Below are 13,298 nucleotides of genomic sequence, written 5' to 3'. Positions count from 1 at the left end.
TGCCTCTATGGTGGCTAGAAGGGGGCAGTGTGACGGGCGACGTATCCGCGCCTTGTGAGAGGGAGGCGCGATCCGCGATGAAATTTCCCGGCGCCGCAAGGGGCGCTGCAGCGCTCTGGTGTGCATGGGGAACCAGCCGCTGCCGCGCGATTGAGCGCAGCAGCGCGGGTGCGGGCGAGGTCTGGGACGCGTGGACTGCGCTTTTTTTGCGCATGGACCGCGAACGATTCGAAGCTGGTAGTCGCACATGTACCACAGTGATCCTTTTGAGATGCGAAGTGGGTGATTTTGTGCTGATCCTGTGTTATGCAGTAGATAACGCTGTGCGCACTCGTGGCGCAAAAGCGCGAACATGTTTTGTACCTGGGCGCAGAAGCGGGTACAAAGCGCGCAAAGCCGAAACCCCCTTTTCAGACCACCTAAATATGTAGCTTAACGCGAACTGGGATTGCGAAATATCAAACGTGCTGACAAGGAGCTGGCGACTAATTGTGTCTCGTTTGCGAACATGGCATACAGGACAACTTTTTCGGTGTGGAATACCCGAGACAAATCTTCACCAAGGACCTGCGAAGTTGCTCGTAACTATCATCTGCCCTAGTTTCTATAACCTTGCCATCCACAGAAACAGAAGAATATTCAAGCCAAACTTAAATATTACGCTGTGCCTTTTTTGATCAACAGCTGAAAATAATATTTTAATGCGCTGGACATGTTTATATTTCAGGACATATGCTGGGAGCATTAATGTGATGCTGGCTCTCTTATTCAGCTGTGCCTCAGTTCAGGCCACAATAATGTGGGTGAAACAAGGGATAGCCAGCTTATCTTTTACATGGCAGGATACGTGTGACACAGAAGTTTAGCAGCACAATTTCTTGCCATAATTGTGATTCTGGCCTCAAAGTCACCCGAGCAGCAGCTGAATGCAATTAGGATCGCTGTGCACGCAACAATTTGGTAGGTGAGGCTTATTTTACAGCCAGGGACAAAAGTTTGAGGGATGCTGGCTCGTGGAATTCTTTGTGTGTGTGTGTGCGTGCGTGCGTGCGTGTGTGTGTGCGTGTGCGTGTGTGTGTGTGTGTGTGTGTGTGTGTGTGTGTGTGTGTGCGTGCGTGCGTGTGTGCGTGCGTGCGTGCGTGTGTGCGTGCGTGTGTGTGTGCGTGTGCGTGTGCGTGTGTGTGTGTGTGTGTGTGTGTGTGTGTGTGTGTGTGTGTGTGTGTGTGTGTGTGTGTGTGTGTGTGTGTGTGTGTGTGTGTGTGTGTGGTCGGGCAATTATAAAGAAAGAAATCTGTGGAGTCACGAGGGGACATGCACACTCCATTCAGAGAAAAAAAAAAAATATCAGAAGACAAACTTCGAGGCAACGAAAAAATAAATTTTTCCCACAAATCCGGCCGCCCCCAAACGTTTGTTCCTGGCTGTAGCATATAGAACTATGCTGGCCGGCGTTAGTAGGGGATGCATTCACATTTTTTGTTAAAAAAAGAAAACGTTTTATGCTTTCAGTGTGCATAATTTCGCGCAGTTTCTCAACAGTCTAACAAACTCCACCAAGTGGGATGCGCGATGTTCATCATAAAGAGGTTACTGCAAAATGTTTCCAGTTTGTGGTGCTAACTATGGATTCATTTCTTTTTTTACTCGTTGAATAAAGGACACGGCTCTTCAAAATGACCGCCAGAAACATTCGAAGTTATAAACAAAGTGAATTCAAAGCAGAGCCATTCGTTGTTCGGTCGCTCTGACGTCTGCATTTGTATATTGTATTAATAAAATAAACGTCATTTATGCTCTTAATTGTGGACATTTTGTGCAAATGATTTCTTTACCTTAATTGTAATGAAGTGTTTCCTTTGGTCTTGTGGATTTGTCCAGCAAAAGCAGTGATGGAAAATATTTAGTGCATGATATGAGATGCGCCAGATCATCCACAAGTGCACCTATTATTTATGAGCTACAACTTCCAAGTAACGTGATTCCATAAACGGCATGTTGCTGGCGCATTCAGCCCGACGAACAGACAGCGCTCTGTTCGTCGTCCTGTCTGTTTTACGTTTGTCTACTCCTTAGCGTGTCGTAGCGCGATGAGAACTAATTTGCTAGTACGTCGTTTTTTTTTTTTTTTTTTTCTGTGGCCACTCATTATATTTGCCGTGGCTGCATCCGAACTCCAAAGCTCCCGGTCAGAGTTCCGAATTGTCCGTGTTCGTTGTCCATGTTCACTTGTGCTATCAAGCTTTTAGTGAAAACTAAACGCGTACAGAGTTAATATTCTGATATGCGTTCTATTAAAGCTTGCTTTTCCTAAATTAAGTCGCTAAACTCCATTTGCGCCACTGATGGAGAAAACAATGCATCTTTTCATCTCCGATCTGCAAACATTTCGTAATGTTGGCATCGCACCAGAAGAAAAATTCAAACGCAACGAAAAATTCATGCGACACGCCTGCCTGGTGCCCTGTGCCGCCCCCTCCAACCGCCGCGACGGCTGCACACCTGCTGCAAGTAGCGCCATCTATAGCTTTCATCGCTCCGCTGTGCGCTTCGCCGGCTCCCGCCCGTCACACTGCCCCCTTCTAGACACCATAATGCCTCCCTCCATGGCCGCCGCCATTGCTGGGTTATCATAACCGCACAGACCAATGATTTCTTACCATGGGAAGAAAGGGTTTGAAATAAGAAAGCAGTTAGCGCCGTCACGCGGCCGCAAGCTTCTGCCCCCATTACAGATTGTCTCAAGCGTCCTTTATTTCATACGCGCTCATTATTTGCCTTTCTATTGCGTTTAAAAGCCATGCAAGGTGCATATAAAGTTATCCTTTTACTTTTAATAACAAGCTAAGAAACTACGGTAGGCTAACGGCTGCATAAATCAGCTTGCCTGTCGCCATAGTCTCATTAGCATAATTCGGGCACCTCGCCACTCGGCGAAATTATGGCGGCCAAACGTCAGCATTTTCGGTAATGGCGGCACATCAGTTACGTCATGACGCGTCAATTTGACGTAATCTAAATATGCCTGCGTATCACGTGTTTCACGTGACATAGCTCCAGCCAATCAAATTTGAGCATCCGCTCCTTCCCAGTATGCCATTATTTTCATCACATTGGTTAATCGAGCGTAAGTGTTCTCCAAACCACCATCAGTAACTTTGCTTCCACTCCAAAATCATTCGTATTTGTCATCCAGGCAACAAGGATAGCTCCGGTTGAAATCAATTTTCACGGCTACGTCATTTTGACGTAACCGCTAAAAGTGCTTGCCTCAACTGATGGTTTCGCGCCACAAGTTTGAAGCACGTGACTCTTTTCAGAGCCAATCAGAAAGACAATATGGCGCCGCCAGGGGAAGGCGAATATCGAGGATCGGGCCCCAGTACAAGTAGTGGCTTTCGTTACTAGAAAGATATATGCTAGTGTTTGGCAAAAGCAGGCATCTTTCTCCTCGTAGGGCTGCCACGCACGAGAAGCGAATTACCGCTAACATTGGAAACCAACGAACAAAAGAGGCCTCTTTCCTTCCTCTGAAACGACTAAGCGGAATGAGCAATTCAAAGAACAGTGCTGCCATAATTTGAACCTAGCAGCTAGAGATACATCCAAACAACGCGAAATCTCTGCATTCTTATTATCGAGTCAATCTTACACTGAAAGTGAGACAATGAAATCTTGCGCGTTAGAGGGTCGGTACCATGCAAACCCTCAAAGGAAAAATAGAACTTGATGCTATGGAAATTATCAAATAAGAATAAGAGGTTACGTGCCGCACAAATTTATTGCATGACATGAAGGTTTTACGAGTTTACTACAAAGATAGAAACGGTAAAAGAAATACTAAAATTCTGCTTCGCTCTGCCCACATGATAAAGGATGCATCGGCTGCTAAAGTGTAGTTTATTTACTGGTATCAGCCCAACTACATTGCTGTTTGTTTATTTTCCATATCTTAGGCAGGACAGGAAAAAAAATTACAAAAGTGTGAATAAATTTGACTTTGCCGCCACAGCCGAGGGAGGAAAAAAAATGGTTGGAGGGTCGTAGTTGCTAAATGACCCGACCTCTGTCTTCTGTGCTCAGCGTTTCTTCTGCGCGTCCCCTTTCTTTTGGACGGGTTTGTTTATTTTATTTGAGCGCCTTTTTTTCGCTAAACTTGCCCTCTTAGTTGTTTCCCTGAGTGGCAAAGAAACGTTAGCGGTCAGAAACAGCGATCTTGTGTACTTTACCGTTCCCGTCATGTTCCGTGAGAGTGGAACCAGCGACATCGGTCTCAGTGACTTTTTGCAGCTACCTGTTGGGTCGGCAATTATCAAATGGGCCGTTTTTAGGCTTTTCATCATCACGAGCACTGAGGTGGTTTCGTAGCTTCTGTTCCTGCCCCTTGGTCGTTTTTACAGTTTTTTTTTATTATTTTCCCTTCGAAGCCTAGCTATAGCGATTGTGCCCCGTTCCACTGCATCTGTTTTCTCAACAACAGTACCAGTGGAAGACAGAGTATGCTGGCCATTTGTGTCTTTCATGTTCGCCGGCTACATTTTGTTACTACAGAAACTACGCATCTCGTGAAGCATTCGTCCTCGCCCTCAAACTATCTTTCGCAGCCTATCCCTCACCTCACCGCCTCTGCCTACCTTCATCCTCGTCCTCGCTAATTTTCCAGTGCTGATTTTCCCTCACCTCAACGACTCAAATCCTCACAAGGTGAAGGTGCGGACTCCTTCATGAGGATGTCCATGTATGTTAGAGTCAAGCGAATGTGATTTGATTTTGAACCTCTAAACGATCGTGACTAAGGGACGCCGCTGTATATGGTTCATGACTGAGCTATGAGCGCGCGAAATTCACCTTTGACCTCTCTGACGGCGTGGTGGAAAACTCTCGTGGCAATATTTGACGATTTTAGGTAATAGAGAGAAGGCATGACTGTTATGATCAGGGTGGATGTTCGCGCGAGTTGGTTCATCATCAAAGAAATGCAGCGCTTTTTAGACAAGGACAAAAAAAAAATGAACAGCACGTGCGCTAACTTTCAACTCAATTTTATTGAATGCATTACAGTATTTTATACACTGTAGGAGCCATGCTATCGCGATGCACGTCATCACATAATCGCACAAATTATTTTCTCAAGAATATCGAAGGATCGCCTTCCACATTTTTCTTTCAACTCTCTGATTTTCCTGTCTTCTACAATATATCGCGTATCAGTTTTTCTTTATCGTCAATATTATCACTCATGTTCTCAACGTTTTGTTGTGTTCGCAAAATCTCTCATTTAGGCACCTCCCGGTCTGCCCTATGTACACCTTACAACAAGAAAACTGTAAGGAATACACAACGCCCTCCGCACACTGAACAGGCTTTTTATTGGGCTTTTTTGTGCATCCTTGTTTCTTGAGAGCCAACAGATCGGTCATCTTACATAGTTTCGCTAGTTTCTCAGGTGCTGAAAACATAACGTGTGCATCTGCTCGCACCGATTTACTATTTTTTTTTTTTTTTTTTGTCAGAGTGTGCCATATCCTGGGAAGATAGGTTGTACTGCTACTTTTTTGTGCTTTTCTGCCTGGCTTTGAAATTGCGACTGCTTTGTAACGAGTAGTGTTTCTGCCGCTTCAGACTGCACTCTCATAAGCAGAAATAAAGAACAACTGACACGCGAGATTGTAAAGCCAGAGAAATAAGATAACTCAAAGAAGAATGTGTAAGCGATCCTTCGATATCATTCTCGACCAAGGAGATATATTCTAGAGTTCTTGGGAAAATAGAAACATGTTAATTTGTGCGATTATGTGGTGACGTGCTTCGCGATAGCATGCTAGTATCATGTTTTGTCTATGTTCCTACAGTGTCTAAAATCCTGAAATGCATTGAATAAAACTGAGTTGAGAGTTAGCGCACGTGCTGTCCACTCTTTGTTCTGTCCTTGTCTCAAAAGCTCTGTATTTCCTTGACTGTTATGATCGGGGGTTCCAGCCGAGGCTCCAGCGACCGACGACAGGAACCAAGCCAGCCCGGCGAGCAGCAGAAAAGGCGCCGTGTCGGCGGTAACATCGCGACCACGTGCTACAGCAACATCACCGCCACGTGCTGCGGCTGTCAATCACCTCGCCGGGTCTGAATGCCCGGGAAGCGACCCATTATTCTATAATTACCCGCCTGACGCACACAGGGGTTACCATGAGAAAGTTTTTCCTATTGTTGGTGAGAGCAAATGCACGCAGCTTTTCGCCGACGGGAGTGCCCAAATATTTTCGGGAATCTTCCAAGACGGAGTAGGTTTGTAATAAGGGAGTTATTACTTATAGGCATCCACCCAAGCACAGCCATATGGCTACAAAGGAAAGCTTTCTCGGAAACTTCGTAGTGAAAGAAAAATTGGTTGGTTGGTTGAAGGTTGGTTGAAGGTTTATTTCCGCAACTGGTGTTGCGAGGACAGCCAGGGAAAAAGCTGTATAAACAGCTTGAGAGGTCCTGGCTTCCTCTTACAGAGCAGCATTGACGGCGGCGGAGTACAATACATCAAACAAGATGTGAGGGAAAAAAAAAAAAATCATCGTCGGCACAAAGAAAGAGACGTACTTTTAGTACGCAGTGCATTGTACTTGTACAGTACAATACTACATGAACATTTGGGGCAATTCTTTCAAAGAAATATTGATTAAATCTATATTTTCGGAGCAGTACAACTGGTTCAGAAGGGTTGGTAAGGTATGCTGCAACATTTGTTTGCCATAGTTTGTGCGGCATTTCTTAACATGCCAAGGTTCTGCTGCGCGGGTATCATACACAGTTCTGCTTTGCTCTAACCCAGCAAGTGTAAGTAAGAAGTCATCCTTTTTCATTATGGCGAGTTTATATTTATAGCACAGCCTATAGTCATACATGGACTTCATTTGTATAACGTTGTGTTGATGGAAAAGGCTTGCAGTGTGGAAGAAATACGGCACTTTACATGCAATGCGTATAATGCGCTTTTGTAAGACAGTGAGTTTGTTAATATTTTCAGCTGTTGTTGTTGCCCACACCATACATCCGTAGTTGGCTATGGAAGAGAACAAAGAGTGGTAAAGTAACATGTTAACTGACGTAGGAAAATTAAAGCAATTTCGGCGTATGATACCAATTGTTCTGGAAAGTTTCTGAACTACGTAATTAATATGATCATTCCACGACATATCTGCTGCAAAGTAAACGCCGAGAGTTTTCACAGACTGCACAAATTCTATTCTGGTATTGTTTAATTCAATTAGAGGAGGTTCAAAATGTTTATGACGTGGGTGAAACATGACTGCTGCAGTTTTGCTAACGTTAATCCTTAAGTGATTATCAGCCGCCCAAGTATTTATTTATTTTAAGGTTTTATTAGCTCGATTTGCGAGATCAGCTGTTGAAGTACCCGAAAAAAACAGGCTAGTGTCATCTGCGTAAATTATGTACTCAGCAGTGCTGTCGATGTTGACAATATCATTAACATAAAGAACAAAAAGAAATGGACCCAAAATGCTCCCTTGCGGAACGCCAGAAGCTCCCGCTTTCAACTGGGAGCATTTACCGGCAATACTAACAAACTGAGACCTATGTCGCAAGTATGAGGAAATCAGCATATGAGCTATGCCTCTGATGCCGTAGTGATCCAGTTTCTTAAGCAGAACAGAGTGATTAACAAGGTCAAACGCCTTTGAAAAATCTAAAAATAATCCAAGTACCATGTTTTTTGATTCAAAATTTTTTAGTATGAACTCTTTCTGAGCAAGGAGAGCTAACTCAGTCGATCTGTTTTTACGAAAGCCATATTGAGCGGTAGTGATAATATTATATCTTTCAGTGAAGCAGGATAGCCGTTTAAGAGTGACTTTTTCGAGGCCTTTTGAAAACACAGGTAAGATTGATATCGGGCGATAGTTTGCCACTTCATTTTTGTTTCCTTTTTTATATACTACTGTGACTTTTGCCCTTTGCATAAGACGCGGGAAAACGCCGGACACCAAAGATAGGTTGAAGATATGGGCAAGGCAAGGTGCAAGAATGTCGATAGTAAATTTTATGGGCTGTATCTGGAAACCTGACGCATCTGTAGCTTTACTATTATTAAGTGATAAAAATTCTGTAATGACTTCATTTACTGTAACCGGTGTTAGAAATATTGTTTCACTATTTCGGGCACCCATATTAGACAGATTTACGTCGCCGTTTGATGTATCAGCAAAGGAAAGGAAGTAGTCATTAAAGGAATCTGCTAGGTCGGCTCCCTTTAATTCAATCCCTCCATGAATAATTTTTGTGGTCGGTTCGGAAGAACTAGCGAAGATAGATTTTAAAACCTTCCAAACCTTATCAGATTGTCCACCGGTTGAATTAAATCTGTTATAAATATACTGCTTTTTAGCGACGCGAAGTTGCTTTGTGACCAAGTTCCTAAATTTTTTGAATGTTTTTAGCGCTTCAGGACACCTACTTTGTAAAAACTGTCTGTAAAGTTTATCTCGTTTTCTTATCAACTGCAACATGTCTTTGTCGACCCATGGCTTTCTACTTTTCTTTGATTGGGAGAATTTCTTCAGTGGAAAGGAAGCATAATAAATGTCAGTAAATATCTCTAAAAATTTTGCGTACGCTTCATCAGGGTCACTTTCCTCAAAAACATGTTCCCAGTTAACAATAGATAAGCGTTCCTTGAACTCGCATAACGTGCGATCATTTATAACTCGATAAAATGACGTTTGGTGCGGTTGTCGTTGGGAATTCGAAGTGAGATTGACAGATATGAATGTTGGCATATGATCACTCAGAGCATAAGCGATAGTACCAGATTTCAAGGTATCTGTTTTGAAGTTTGTTATGAAAAGATCTAAAAGTGTTGCTGATTCTGTTGTAATCCGTGTAGGTGACATGATGACATTTACACAGGAGTGAACGTTAAGTAAAGTATTAAACTCGATTGATGTGTTATTATTGGCCAGCATGTCAATGTTGAAATCGCCACCTAAAATTAACTGATATTGGTTCATGTTAACAAATTCTAGGAATGAATCAAGAAATAAAAAGAGCTCAGCAGAACTGCTACCCGGGGGACGATAGCAGACACAAAATATCCTTGTGCCAGATTTGACTGCCAAGACTTCGTAATGGGGCGTGATGCAACAAAATTCAGGCAGCATTTCCGATTGCATAAGATTCGAAACTAACATTGAAACACCACCTCCCCTTCTTATGGATCGATTCATATAGAAAAACTTGTACGTCGGTATAACATAAACGTCACCTTCACAAGTAAACCACGTTTCCGAAAACATAACAACATCGAAACTAGTTCCCACTTCGCTGAAAAAACAGTCAAGTTCTTCTTGCTTATTTCGGCCAGATCTGAGATTAACGTGAATACACGAGCAGCAATGAGGATTATCAAGCTTAATGGAACTACTGAGGTCACAAAGATCAACTAGATCAGTAAAAAAAGACATTGAAAAAAAGATTGCCGCGCATTACCGCCCATTACTGGCCTCACAACTGGTCTAATTCTGCTGCACAACAGATGACAATCGCAGAATCGTATTGTTTCCTTCTATCGAACACTTTTCCATTCCGGTGCCAAGCGTACTGGTACTCATTTTCACCTGCCCAAGCCTTTGCATAGCGCAACAGCTCACGGCTTTGACGAGTCATGTTTTCAGTGACTGAAACATCCGACTGAGCATCTCTTAAGGCTGTCCGCTTCTGAAACCACATGTCCCGAGTTGAGAGCTTTGAAAACCGTACAATGATCCCGGGCACCTTCCCTGCCTTTGAAGGAAGTCTGTGCACAACATCGACGTCGTTCAAAGTGAGCTCTGGCAAATTCACAGATTTTGCTACATCATTTACCTTTTCCATCAGATTCTCATCATTTGTCACCGGTATGCCATGCACCTCAAGATTCAGCTTTCTATTTCGCCACTCAAGGTCGTTCACAGTCATTTTCAACGACTCAACATCATCAGCGTCGACTCTGGTCTCAAGGGCACTAACACGTTTCTTTAAGGTACAGATTTCTCTATCATGTTTCACTTGTTGCTGAAGTATATCATCATATTTTTTTGACATTAGTTCAATGGACTTCTTCACTTCGTCGACTTGATCAGGCAGGCCAGCAAGAGCATCAAGTTTTTGACATATGCCGGCTAAACAGCTATCAAGGTCTAGCTGCGTACTGGGCGTGTCAGAGCTTCCTGCGTTTGTTTTACGACAGTCTGAACATCGCCACGCTTTGCGACCTTTCTCGCCTTTTCCCTTATAAGTTGACAAAGAGACACCAGAGCAATTGCCGAGATGGTAGGTGTACTCACATTCGGCGCACTTGATGGCGAATCCGTCACTTGGCAGACACTCTTTGCAGGAAGGGCATGTCTCCGGCATGTTAGCCTTAGTATAGCTTATGCAACATACAGGTTTAAAATGGGAAAATCCTTCTAACACTACAAATGAGAACACGGTAAAAAAACAAAACAAAAAGGAAGCAGCGAGCAACACGGCAGCAGCAGCGGTGGTGAAAGAAAAATGTCTATTAGAAAAGTAGGTTTTTTACCAACCTGTAAGACGAAAATAAAGCAGATAAGGGGGCGTCCGATCACCACCGTCGCTGCTGCTCGTGTGACCCGTTTACAGCTCGGCCGGCAGAAGCGCGGTGGCGCAAAAGTCTGTGACGTCACACTTAGAGCCGTCTTGAGGCCAGCGCAGCAGAGTTCGTCGTTGAAATCTGCAGAAGCAAGTAATTCACGGAAGCTGAGCGTCGGTAGGCACTGGAATGTACGCCTTCAGGACAGAGCAAGGCAGTGCAATATGGCAGCAGGCAGTCAGGGGTAACCAACCTGTAAGACGAAAATAAAGCAGATAAGGGGGCGTCCGATCACCACCGTCGCTGCTGCTCGTGTGACCCGTTTACAGCTCGGCCGGCAGAAGCGCGGTGGCGCAAAAGTCTGTGACGTCACACTTAGAGCCGTCTTGAGGCCAGCGCAGCAGAGTTCGTCGTTGAAATCTGTAAGACGAAAATAAAGCAGATAAGGGGGCGTCCGATCACCACCGTCGCTGCTGCTCGTGGTCCTGGTCCGGGGATAGAACCCGAGACCCCCGCCTTTCCTGGGCAATTGCTCTAACTACTGAGCTATTGGAAAGACGCAGACCAGCGGAAAGACGCAGACAAAGAGAGAAGCGCAATCCTTACCATTATGTACCAACTGGCCCAACTCTCCAATCTACTAAACTGAGCTAACCAGGACAGTCAGCAGATCATATGGTAGGGCGAGAGTGAATGGATCAATAACTGGAAGTGGGAATAGCTTTCCTTTGTAGTCTTATGGCTGCGCTTGGGTGAATGCCAGTAAGTAATTACTCCCAATTATTACTGGAGTGCCCACGAAATTCCGAGAATTAGATGCTGTGGAAAAGTGGCCTTTGCCAGGGGCAGACTGCTCGGAATTCGGAGCTGTTTCAACTCAATACTGCCTTTCCACCGCCAGCTAATAATCGCCATCGCCACCAAGGATGTTCACCTTCGCCACATGAAGTTGTGCGAGGAGGCTCAATTACCACCGTCGGCAGTGGGCGGCACCTCGAATTCTCATAAGTGTCTCCCTGATTGGTCTGCTCAACATGAACTCTTTTTCCCCAGTTCCCTAGCTGGGGACAACCAACAGTATAAAATGTGGAATTGTATCCACCATCAGTTCACTCAGGTCAGCTATCCCCGCTCAGCTATATTCTCGTCTCTCGTCTGCTCCTGACCAGCCTGCGGTGAAGACTAGGCCCTCGAACCTCGATCGCATCATGGCTAAACACCATAACCAGCCTCCGGTTAGGAAGAAAGGTCTGAAGGCTCGTCGAGGAAGGGCCCAACTTGCTGCTACAGCCCGTTGGAGGTAAGCCTTTTTTTTTCCTCTTCTGCGTTCTGTCTTCAATGCGTGGTTATTATGAACGCATACCAACTGAATAGATTTTCAACGCTAGTGCACATTATTTACAGATAATTGGTCTGTGTCTCTCAGCGTTGATAAGATAACCATTTACTTGCTTTTCTTGCCGTTCCTTTTTCCATTTTCTTTTCTACGCCGTGTTGAAGAAGCCTCATACTAACACAGTGAAGCCCTGTCATTTGAATGCACATGAGGTTTACGAAAATTGCATTTCTTGTTAAATTTCTTTTTTACCCTCGCTTCTGCTTGCAGCAGCATAGGTGCCCTCGTTCAATAATGTAGAATGCACATGAGGTTTACGAAAATTGCATTTCTTGTCAACTTTATTTTTTACCCTCGCTTCTGCTTGCAGCAGCATAGGTGCCCTCGTTCAATAATGTTTTTGTTTCACTCCTCACATTGTTTTACAGAAAACATGCATTGCTGCAGATGAATGACAGCCCGAAATAAAAGCATCAAAATGCCCGCCGCCACAACCTACGCCTAGTAATACCAGCTGTGACGTCACAATGACTGATTACTGGGATGACCTTGGAATTCAGGAGTCTTTGCCAGATCTTGCTGTTCAAAGGGACTTCAGCTGCCAGACAGCGCAGCACGGAGGCATACCTGGAAGAAGAGTTGTGTCTGTAGACCACTTTATAAAATCTGTACAGGCGCTTGGCGACCACCGCTGTCCTCGTTCTGAGGGAGGGCGCTTTGAGTATCAAGAGGAACGAAGGATTGGCATGTGGTCAGAGTTCAAATTCCGGTGCAATGGATGCCACGAGCTCAGAAGAGTGACTACAGACCCTATTGTGGAGCCAACGCCGCTCACAGAGAAGACGGCTGTTGGCATAAACGATGCTGCTGTATGGGCATTCACGAGCATCGGATCTGGCCACTCGCATCTGGAGGAGGCAATGTCTCTCATGGAGATTCCTGCCATGGGCAAGGGAACGTTCCTGCGTCGAGAGGAGGCACTTGGAAAGGTATGAGCATGTTGCCAAATTCTGTTTCTATGAGAATTTTTATGTGTAGCCTGGAATGTTTCCTTGCGTGCACTTGCTTCCCGCCCTTTTTGTTTTTGCCTACTTTATACACCAGTTGCATAGCCTACATGTCAGTTCCCTGTACAGCATATATTCCTGCAGAATGGCGGCAAAGACTTGTTTTGGGCAATAGTTGGTAGCAGCGCTGAAACATCGCGGGCAAAATTATATAGCCACACTCCTCGCCCATTCGTCTCGGCAATCCCCCCTCCCCCCTCTTGTGCACACTGTCGAGCCGCTATTACCCTATTTTAAATCTCCTTATTTCTAATTATACTTTCCTCACCCCCAACACACACACACACACACACACACACAC

At 44.7% G+C, this 13,298-nt stretch overlaps 1 protein-coding gene across 1 annotated transcript; it reads left to right on the top strand.

The window, feature by feature from the left end:
• Window positions 1-9,595: 9,595 nt before the first annotated feature.
• LOC146170962 (uncharacterized) lies at window positions 9,596-13,022 on the top strand. The gene is made up of 2 exons (XM_084586583.1): window positions 9,596-11,894; window positions 12,359-13,022. Exon 2 carries the CDS (start codon window positions 12,458-12,460, stop codon window positions 12,923-12,925), a length of 468 nt encoding a protein of 155 aa, XP_084442709.1. The 5' UTR covers window positions 9,596-11,894; window positions 12,359-12,457; the 3' UTR covers window positions 12,926-13,022.
• Window positions 13,023-13,298: the final 276 nt, after the last annotated feature.

The sequence above is a fragment of the Amblyomma maculatum genome, unplaced genomic scaffold (assembly GCF_055883805.1).
Source record: "Amblyomma maculatum isolate TAMU_Amacu unplaced genomic scaffold, ASM5588380v1 scaffold_24, whole genome shotgun sequence".
Lineage (NCBI taxonomy): Eukaryota > Metazoa > Arthropoda > Arachnida > Ixodida > Ixodidae > Amblyomma > Amblyomma maculatum.
Note: the sequence above shows the minus strand (reverse complement) of the source record. Positions and strands in the feature narration are given on the sequence as shown.

What these genes read in the sequence shown, in the direction of transcription:
- LOC146170962 (XM_084586583.1), top strand. Translation starts at nt 12,458, where the DNA reads ATGACTGATTACTGGGATGACCTTGGAATTCAGGAGTCTTTGCCAGAT.